The sequence below is a fragment of the Podarcis cretensis genome (genome assembly GCF_951804945.1).
Source record: "Podarcis cretensis genome assembly, chromosome: 8".
NCBI lineage: Eukaryota > Metazoa > Chordata > Lepidosauria > Squamata > Lacertidae > Podarcis > Podarcis cretensis.
Window position 1 is genome coordinate 61,371,716 of NC_137177.1, and position 10,740 is coordinate 61,382,455.

Here is a 10,740-nt window from a genome sequence, read left to right on the forward strand (position 1 = left end):
AACACTAAAAGCAACCCCTGTTAAACTATCACTGAAAGTGGCAACTAAAACAGCAGCAGAATTGGATAGTAAAGCCCAGAGGAAAAAAATACAAAAATCCAGCATTGTCAGAAAGGAGCGACCCATTGCAATGAGTAATGTTTGATATTTTATCGTGTTTTTAATATTTTGTTGGGAGCCGCCCAGAGTGTCTGGGGGAACCCAGCCAGATGGGTGGGGTATAAAGAAGTTGCTATTATTATAGTAACCACATGTAGCACAACTTAATTTTAAATGGATGTAAAACGGCCCCCGGGGGCAGGGATTTAATGTCAAAATTCAGCACTGATCAAACAAAAGCCACTGAAAAGCAGACGTCTCCTATGAACTCTGTGAGCTCCACAGAAAGTAGTCTTCTGTGTGTCACCTGGAGGCGACTCCTATGCCTGGTCTACTGCTTCATGTTTTCAAGTGACTCTTGGCCGCTTTGATGTTGACGTTGTTAGGGTGGTGAGCCAAAAGGTTTCTGGTATGGAGATGCTGGCCTGGATCCAAAGAGCTCTTGCGTGAATGGAAAGGCACTTTCACTCTTGGATGACTCCCGCTTGTGGTACAGCACCTTCTCCCTCCCTCCTGGGAATGTCTCACCACCTGCATCCTTTGGAATGCTGGCTGCCATCTGATTGTGTTAGATCCTGCCAAGCTGTCAATCTACAACAGGAAGTGCAGAACATAAGAGTCTGCTGAGTCAGGCCAATGGCCCGCCTAGGCCAACATCAGTTCAATCCCCAATGGCAACTCCTAGTGAGTCTCGGAGATGCTGTTACCTAGATGCTGCTGCCAGTCAATGTAGGCAATACTGAACTAGATGGACCAAATGGTAAGCAGCTTCATGTGTTTCTGTGATATACATGGAGTGGGTGGCGCTGTGGTCTAAACCACAGAGCCTAGGACTTGCCGATCAGAAGGTTGGCGGTTCGAATCCCCGCGACGGCGTGAGCTCCCGTTGCTCGGTCCCAGCTCCTGCCAACCTAGCAGTTCGAAAGCACATCAAAGTGCAAGTAGATAAATAGGTACCACTCTGGTGGGAAGGTAAACGGTGTTTCAGTGCGCTGCTCTGCTTCGCCAGAAGTGGCTTGGTCATGCTGGCCACATGACCCAGAAGCTGTACGCCGGCTCCCTCAGACAATAATGCAAGATGAGCTCCGCAACCCCAGAGTCGGCCATGACTGGACCTAATGGTCAGGGGTCCCTTTACCTTAACCTTCTTAGAAGATGGTCCTATCTAGCCCAGGACTGCCCCCTCCAGATGTTAGAGTCAATTCCCATTTGCCCCAGGAGCCATGACCAATGGTTCGGGGAGAGGGGAGTTGTTTAGTCCATGAAACATCTGCAGAGAAGTTTGCACTGGCATGGCAGCAACTCTGAAAGAGTTCCAGGTCTTTTAGCAGGAAATGGAATTGGGCCCCTTTGGGCATGCACATATTGTCATCTGCTAAGCACAGAGCTGATGCCAATAAACCCACATTTTAGCAGCTTTCTGTGTTTATTTTCCAATTTAGCAAGGTGCCTTCCTTAAAGCATTTCCGTAACATGTTAAAGGTGCTTCACAATCATGAAAGCCAATAAGCTGACTTTGACTAGAACATCAAAGTGGATTACCTAAGGTTGAGCAAATCACCTCCTTTTGACCCAGTTCTCCAATATTAAAAACATTTATGAAATATATACAAATGCACCATTGACCTACCAAAGGCTAGACCAGTTCACGGTTCATGATGCCAAATTATTATGATACAATGAAGCATGGGATTCTTGAGGTGGGAGATGCCAAGAGACACTGACTACAGGAAATATCTCAAATACATAGGAAGTGGAAGTCTGTTGAACTGAACTTCAGCAGTCCTGAATGGGTCATGTTGCTAATCTTTCCGTCTGTATGAAAATTATGTACAGGCAGTAACAGCCCAGTCCAATGAACTGCAGTGACTGCTGTGTCGGAGCAACTTGCAGTGCTAAGCTATGTTATGCTGTCCTTTGTAGCTATACACATCGGGGTGAAGGAACCCATGAACCTCCAGCTGTGGTTCTGCTCTCACAAGGTCTCACCAGCATGGCCAATGGCCAACCCTGAATGACTCGGGCCCCAAGAACCTGAAAGACTGCCTCCTTCCCTACAGACCCTCTTGGGTGCTGAGATTGGCAGACGGGAGCCTCTAGGGCAGGGGTGTCCAAACTTTTTTTCAAAGAGGGCCAGATTTGAACATGCGTGAGGGCTGACCATAGTTGTTGACCTTTTTTTTAGGATTGAAGTTGCTGACCTTGTTTTACGATTTACCCCAGGCGGGCTGGATTAGGCTCCCAGGCCGGACTTTGGACATGCCTGCTCTAGGGTGTTTCTCTGCCATCAGAAGCACGGGGAGGTGGCCTTCTCTGTGGCAGCCCCTAAGTTGTGGAACTCCCTCCACAGAGAGGCACACCTGGTACTTCTTAGTACACAGCTTCCAGAATATGAAGAAGAAGAAGAAGAGTTTGGATTTGATATCCCGCCTTTCACTCCCCTTCAGGAGTCTCAAAGCGGCTCACATTCTCCTTTCCCTTCCTCCCCCACAACAAACACTCTGTGAGGTGAGTGGGGCTGAGAGGCTTCAGAGAAGTGTGACTAGCCCAAGGTCACCCAGCAGCTGCATATGGACGAGCGGAGACGCGAACCCGGTTCCCCAGATTACGAGACTACCGCTCTTAACCACTACACAACACTGGCTCATAAATGAATATGTGTTCATTTATTTAATTTTAATTAAATTTAATTAAATTAATTAAATTGATTGATGACATTTGTATATCACCAATTCTTCCAATGAGCTCAAGGTGCTGTACATGGTTTTCCCCTCCTAATTTTATCCTCAGAACAGGATAGGCTGAGAAACTGGACCAAGGTTACCCAGTGAGCTGCATGGCAGAGTGAGGATTTGAAGCCTGGTCTCTCCCATGTCCTAGTCTTGACACTCTAACCATTTATACCACACTAGCTCTAAAATGCAGATGACGTAAGTCTTTAACCTGGCTTTTGACACTTTAGATGTATATCTTTAGGTTTGTTTTGATACACAGGCAGCCACAATAATCCAACTATTGAAGGCAACTCATCTGCTTTAGCACAAATCTTAGGAGTGGTCTTGAATTCAACTGTGCTAGAATCTGCAGCTAACTAAAAACCTTTCAAGTTAAAGCTGCTGTGTTAAATCTTGCTGCCCTGTTACACCTGCTTGCCTTGGGTTAAGCCTTTCCTCCCCATTTGCACCTCTACAATGCAAATACTCCCTGCAGCCAATGCAGCAATCAGGCTTGGAAACAGCCTTCCATTGGCTCTAACAGAAAAGGGGAGAAGGAGGTAGTGGGATAGATTGAAAGCTCCATGGGCCTCATCTGGCCTCCCATCCCATAATTCCCCACCCCTGCTTGAATGAAAACCTTGATTATTATTCTTTGCAGTTAAGTGCACAAACATACAGTGTTAAATAGGCAGTGCATTTCATAGCATTGCAGACAGAATTCCACTGACTGCTAACTCTTAAGAGCTAAGGCTCCAGTTTTAAGATGCCCAATGTATGAGTTGAGTTTCCCTACAACAATATCAATAATCAATGAGTCCTCATTGAGCATACATTAGCACTGCAGGGTATTATTTGCAAAGTCTTGTATTTTCTCAAAACAGCGCTGAATTTTCTAAATTTCTGCAACACTGCAAAATAAAATATAAAAATCCAGCACATGTTTGAGGGTAGAATGTTGCAAGGCCATATTTCGAATGCAGACAAGTCTTTAGGTCTTCAGACTAGTGTACAATCAATGTTTCTTTCTCAAATGAAAAAAACCACATCACTCTTAAAACCTGTTCTCTCGCCTTAAATGTTCTCACGGGAACATATTGGGGTGGATCTTAGCTTTCCCCGGGCACAACAGTTTGAAAAAAGCTTTTCTGAAACTCATGTGGCACAAAGGGTATAAAATGGGGTTAATGGCTGAATTCAACCACAGGAGCCAAAAGGAGGCTTCGTAGAGAGCATGCGGGATGCATTTCCCATGGCAAGCTGCTCTGATGATCATCAGCAGTGTGTAAGGAGCCCAACAAAGAGCAAAAATGCAGACAATGATGGCCAAAGATTTAGCCACTTTTTTATCCCGGGAAAGCCGGAACCGGCTAGCCATAGTGTTAGCAACCTCTGTTTTTCTCTTGGTGGTGGAAAGACTTTCCAGAGCTTTGTAGAAACCGTCCCATGGGGATTTAGTCTGAAGATCCACTTGCAAAGGCAGAAGGTCTTGGTTGATGTTAAAATCAGCCGGCTGGCTCTGGAGGTGACCAATGCTGAGCTGCTGGACCGCGGGTTCAGCAAAGGAGGAGCTGCTTGCTGTCTTCTCCTTACTCCTTTTCTGGCTCACTTTCATAAAAAAGTTGGGGTGTTCTTGCTTCTCTCGGGGGCGACCTTTGCCGCCTCTGTGACTGAGTGGCAGCGTCTCCCTCCTCAGCGGGGTCCTCTTCCTAATGTTGATGTAAATGCTTAAGTTGAAGTAGGAGACGCTGATGAAAGGAGTGAAGAACTCTATCGTGGAGGCAATCATGAGGAAGTACCAATTGTAGAAGAACTCAGCATAGCACTCTTTCTCGGGCAGGATGCTTCGATGTGCAATGTATTCCCAGCTGATGATCGCTGGGCCATAAAGGAGAAATGCTGCTATCCAGACCATAACCATTTTTACCACTGTGTTCCTGGTCATCCCCTTCTGAGCTCTGTAACTCACCTAGGTGGAAAGGTAAGAGGAAGAGTCAAGTGATGACTATACCATTAAAAACCCATTGCCATTAAAAAAAACCCCATGTTGTTTCTGGGGTTGTGGAAGTGCTCATGGAATAGCTGCACTAGCTGCTGCTCTCGGCCGGAGGTTGAAATTAATTTTCATCCTTTCTGCAGCCAGGTGTGTGAAGGTTGAAAACAGGTTTGTCCTGCTCCCTTAGGGCAAGAAATGCAAATAGGTCTGAGAAGAAGGCTGGGATTGGTGTGATGGCTGCTGGTGTCCCAAAGTTTTCTGCTTAGAGCAGGGGGAAGTGGTGGGGACTGTGATATTAGCTCAGCAGGGATGCTGAGATGCTTAGTGGGAGCTGGAATGATGTGATAAAGTTGGACAGAATAAGGAAGGGTGGCTTGAGCTTCACAATAGTGGGTGCCAGGGAGCCAGGGGCAGAGGGGGGTCACAAAGGAATTGGGACAGGAGGAAGAACAGCTTGGCAGAAAATGAATGGCAAATGGGGGCTTTGGGAGGGGATTTTATTTCTTTTGCAGAGGGGCAGCTATGGGTCCTAGAAGCAATTTTGTTGGGGTAAGGTAAAGGTAAAGGTACCCCTGCCCGTACGGGCCAGTTGTGTCCAAGTCTAGGGTTGTGCGCCCATCTCACTTAAGAGGCCGGGGGCCAGCACTGTCCAGAGACACTTCCGGGTCATGTGGCCAGCGTGACGAAGCTGCTCTGGCGAGCCAGCACCAGTGCAGCACACAGAAACACCGTTTACCTTCCCGCTATAAAGCGGTACCTATTTATCTACTTGCACTTAGGGGTGCTTTCGAACTGCTAGGTGGGCAGGAGCTGGGACCGAAAAAAGGGAGCTCACCCCGCCGCGGGGATTCGAACTGCTGACCATGCGATCGGCAAGTCCTAGGCACTGAGGTTTTACCACAGTGCCACCCGCGTCCCCTGGAGTTGTTGGGGTGGGGAGAGGTAAATACCACACCTCTGAAATCCTTTTTATCTACAGGTCCTTGAACAGACAAATGCAAGAAATTTCCTAATATTCAAGCTATGACAGGAGTGTACATTTTTGCTTTGATAAGTGACATCTCATGGCTGTTCTTTTTTACCAAGAAGCTCCTTGCATGTGGATAAAATGGATGCACTCAAGCCACTTTGCATTTTACTCTGGCTTGTGTTTACAATGCTAGAGGTGGTGGAGAAAGAGAGGAGGGGAGGGGAGCTTATTTTCCAAAGGAATGTGAAAGCCTCACAGCGTGCATCTGATTACCATAGGGCAGTGAGGGCTGAGATTAATACTTAGAGGAAATTATCGTAGCGCCACGAACAAAACGTTGGGAAGAGGAATGCAATAAAAGCAGTTTCCTTTCACCGCAAGCCCTTTGATAAAGGGAAAGCGATCTCAATGATAGAACGAGGTCCAGAATAAAGTTGGTTTTGCTGCGGGTTTAGCTCTCACAGCTCCCTGAAGGTCACTCAAATTATTCACGGTAGCTGGCTGGTGCGGTCGTGAAATGCTATCGACAAAGATCCGGAACAGGGTTGGGCAGCCTGCAGTTGTAAGGCCAAGGCTAATTTTATGTGGTCCTTGCACTAATTTCAAGTGGGTAGTGAGGAAAGGTGAAAAGAGGGGAAAGGGAGTGGAAGAGAGAGAGAGAGAGAGAGAGAGAGAGAGAGAGAGAGAAGGGGATGGCAGGGAGAGAGGGAGGTAGAGAGTGAGAGAGTGAATGAGAAAGGGGTGGAAGAGAAATATTTGGCAGAAATAGAGAGAGAGAAGGAGAAAGAGAGAGATGGCAAAAAGAAAAGCGAATTGGGGTGGCAGAGAGAATGGGATGGCACAGAGAGAGACACAAAGAGAGAAAGGATGGCATAAAAAGAGAGGGAAGGGGAGAAGGGAGGGCAGAGAAAGAGATAAAAGACACACAGAGAGAAAGAGATAAAAGATACACACAGAGAGAGAAAGGGAAGAGGTGGAAGAAAGATAAGAGTCCCCACTCACTTTGTCTCTGGCCTCATCCACAAATATTATGCAGCCCCTGAAAGATTACCCCTAGGGACTTTGGCCCTCAACAATTACAGAGAAAAATGGAGCTACACAGCATATAACCAATTTTTCATAATTGGGAGTTACTGATAATGGGAATTAACATACTGATGGAGTAACAGGAGAGCAAAGAAAAGCAACTTCCTAATCCCAAAGCCCTGGGACTTTGAAGGCCTTAAGAAGCTCAGGGTGTCAGTAGTAGAAAGTGATGTCCCTTACCGCCTTTGTCACAGAGATGAATCTGTCAAAACTGATCAAAACAATGTTGAAGACGGAGGCACTGCAGACCAGGTAATCAGCCACCAGCCAGAGCTTGCACAAGCCCTTTCCAAACTTCCACTCGCCTGTCAGGATGTAAGGGATGTACAGAGGGATACAAAATCCACCTGTGGATATTGACAAAGAAACAGCACAGTTGAGAGAGTCTTAGCCTAGCTTTCTTTCCAGAGAGACAGGTTTTGATGTGGAGGAGCTTTCAAACAAATATACCTCCCACCCTCCCCATTACACAGAACATGAATTCTGAGGTGGCACAGTCAAATATTGGTTGGAGACCTCCATTTTGTCAGAATACTTAAGGCAGGGGTGGGCTAGGTGATTATTGTTTGCACTCCAGTTGTCCAGCTGGGGCTCTAGTTTTGTGTCTGGAATGAGGTTAGCTGACACAAGAGGGGGAGTCTTCCTTTGGTGGCCCCGCCCTTGTGGAACTCTGTTCCTATGCAATACATCAGACTCCATCACTGTAGGGCTTTAAATAAATTGTGTGTGCGTGCGTGTATATGTGCATATGTAATAATTCATGCTTGTGAATGGGGGTGTATGCCATTACCAGGACATATTTTATTTTCCATTCTGTGTAGAAAAATACATGCTGGCAGTGTCTTCCTGGTGTATGTAGTGAGATGAAACGAGCACATTCTGCAACCTATCTTACACCACAAAAAATCATACAGCTTGTACAGCAGGAATCAGTTCTCAGTCTGCTTTCTCCAGACTTTCATTTGCTGCAAGCAGACAGCCAGTGCTACTAAATAGTACACTAAAGGTTGCTTAAAGATTTAGTTTAGCACATGTTTGTAGGCTCAAATACATGAGCGATTTCATATATTGCATGGTATTACAAGATAATCACTCCTGAGTGGAAAGCCCTCCCTTATTCCAGATGTTGCAATTGATTAGATGCCACATAAAAATAAAAGCCACCTTTAAGAGCCAGTGTGATATAGTGGTAACCTTTAAGAGCCAGTATGGTATAGAGTATAGAACTGGACTAGGACCTGGAAGACCAGGGTTCAAATCTCTACTTGCCCATGAAGCTCACAGGGTGACTTTGAGCCAGTCCCTGCCTCACAGCCTAACCAACTTTGCAGGGTTGTTGTGGGGATGAAGAGAGGAGGGGGAGAACCATACACACCACCTTGAGTTCCTTGGAGAGCAAACAATACTTATTGAGAAGTGGTGGAAGCAACCTAATGCAATGTCTACTGATACAGCTACAAACTATGAATTTGCTCATACACAATTAACCCAACCATCTGTTGTTGATCATCTGTATAATGCATATGCAAAAACATTTTCTAATTTTGTTTGTGCTTACAAATACACATAGTGACTTCCTCTATCCACTTACATACATGGTAAGCTGAGGCTGAGAAAGATAAAGCCACGTAGAGGCCATTTCAATGGAAGCATCTTGGCTGCAGTTTACTGTTTATCATTTATACAGCGTGTTCATTTTGCCAAGTACTTTCATCTTGGGTTTGCCTTCACCCAAATCCCCATTGTGTATTATTGTTGTGTTACACACACACACACACACACACACACACACACACCACATTTAAACCCTTTGCTCCAAAGAGTTCAAGGGAGCCACATGCTTCTCTTCAATTTGATCCTCACAACAACCATGTTGGGTAGGTACAGCTGAGAGACAGTGACTGGTTGAAGGCCCTCTTCCAGTGAGTTTCATAGATAAGTGAGAATTTGAAACATGGGTCCTTTTGGGCTTAATCTGACATACCAGCCACTACACTGCACTGATTTTGTTACACGCACGCACACACACACACACACACACACAATTTTTCAGTTAATGTTTCCAAAGTAGTGCCCAAGTAAATAACTGCATTACAACAATTAAAAATATAAATATCAAATTAGCCTAGCACACAGGAAAAACAGTATTCAAAACCCTACCTATCAGCAGGAAATAGGCAACTTATTAAACGAGGTTCTGTTCCAAAAGCCCAGCAAAACTAGTTTGCTCACACTCGGTTAGGGAGCCATATGAAAGAGGGTGAAAAATGACAAAGGGTTTTCTGCTTCTGTGGGGCTGCAACCATGAAGTTTCTGCTGCTTGTGGAATCAGTCACACCTCCAAATAAGTTGGAACTTGAAACACAGTTTCATTGGCTGGCTTTAAACTTTGGGGGCTTTCCATATATAATTATTAGTGTGTCCCCCATGGGGAAAAAGGGGCCAAGAGAAGAAGCTAGGGGCCAGATTTCACTCCACCAGATCCAACTTTCTTGATCCCCTGGCCCACTGTCCTTCAACCTTGTAGCCCTGAAACATCTGGGGACCCAACTCCCATCACTCATGACGATTGGCTGAACTGCCCAAGGGTGAAGAATACTGTCCTGGCCCCTGCCCCAAACTCAAGTTGTTTGTGGGGAGCTCCCTGGCTTGACTCACCTACTAGAAGATCAGCAATGGCCAAGTTGAGGAAGAAGAAATTCCCTTGGGTCCGGAGGCTCTTGTCCACCACGAAAGCCAAGATGACCAGCGCGTTGCCCAGCACCGTGATCAGAACCACGAGTCCCATCAGCGAGGCCAGTAGGGCGGAGACGGGCGCGGAGAACTGTCCGTGGTGCTGAAAGTGCCTCTCCTCTCCGGCCGCGCACCCGTTGCCCAGCGAGGCTGAGACACTGGAGAAATTGGTATCCAGCCGCTCTTCCGCCATAGCTGCAGGGGGAGGGGAGGAGAGAAGAAGCAGGGCGGCCGGAGACCCCCAAATTGCAAGGGCGCGATTTCAAAAAAAAAGTATTCGTGTTACAAGAACGAGGAGAAGCGTTTCATTCCTTGACTGAGACGCTCTACTTGGGAGGGCGAGTGAAGCTTCTGGCTTGAGCGCGGGACTTGGTCGGCTTGAGTGAGTCAGCGGTCGATGGGCTCCCCCCGCCCTCCGGCTGGTGGGGGAAGACGGAAAATGAACAGAGGGACGCGGCCGGGGGATCCGAAAAAGAAGCGGCGGAGATGGAGAGGCGAAACGCAGAGCAATACAACCTACTTTCCTACCTAGCGCATCTGCCAGAATCTGCATCCAATTCAATGCCATTCCCTTGTACGCTTGAAACTTGCAGAAGGTGTGTGTGTGTGTGTGTGTGTCCCTCTCCCGCTTAGTGCCGGACTACCGAGTGAACAGACTAAGCACATGCTTAGGTCACCAGCAAAAAAAAAAAAAAAAAAAAAGAGAGAGAGAGGGTTTGTTTTTTTAAAGAAAGAATTTGATATTTCAAACGACGACAACGACAACAAAGACATAAGGGCAACAAAGAGCACCCAAGTGCAGTAGGGGAAAATCAGAACTTTGATAGACGTCCTATCTCCCAACGCCACACTCTTCCCACATTTTTCTGTTCTCTTTTTATTATTTATCCCCATCTAAACCAAGGGGTGTTCAACAAAAGCAGACCAAAATAGCGTGAAGAAATCAGATCTGGTCATACGTTGCAATAAATCCATGCTTTGTTATTTTAAAATTTTGTTGTTATGCTTGAATTACATATGGGGAGGGGGGGAGATACTATAATCTTTTCAGTGCTTAGAGACTCCAAACGTCTTAAATCCAGCCCTGGCCCCACTATATGGACTTTGGTCCTTTCCCCTCCAGATCTTGCAGTTCTCCCTCC

At 46.4% G+C, this 10,740-nt stretch overlaps 1 protein-coding gene across 1 annotated transcript; it reads right to left on the reverse strand.

Moving 5' to 3' along the window:
• Positions 1-2,898: 2,898 nt before the first annotated feature.
• LOC307223437 (histamine H3 receptor-like) lies at positions 2,899-10,210 on the reverse strand. Its single transcript, XM_079989400.1, has 3 exons — positions 9,524-10,210; positions 7,046-7,212; positions 2,899-4,782 (listed from the first exon to the last, which is right to left on the reverse strand). Exons 1-3 carry the CDS (start codon positions 9,789-9,791, stop codon positions 3,898-3,900), a joined length of 1,320 nt encoding a protein of 439 aa, XP_079845526.1. The 5' UTR covers positions 9,792-10,210; the 3' UTR covers positions 2,899-3,897.
• Positions 10,211-10,740: the final 530 nt, after the last annotated feature.

What these genes read in the sequence shown, in the direction of transcription:
- LOC307223437 (XM_079989400.1), bottom strand. Translation starts at nt 9,791, where the DNA reads ATGGCGGAAGAGCGGCTGGATACCAATTTCTCCAGTGTCTCAGCCTCG. An exon ending in CATTGCTGATCTTCTAGTAG is followed by an intron (nt 7,213 to 9,523) that starts GTGAGTCAAGCC and finishes CAATATCCACAG; the next exon opens with GTGGATTTTGTATCCCTCTG. An exon ending in TCATCTCTGTGACAAAGGCG is followed by an intron (nt 4,783 to 7,045) that starts GTAAGGGACATC and finishes CTTTCCACCTAG; the next exon opens with GTGAGTTACAGAGCTCAGAA.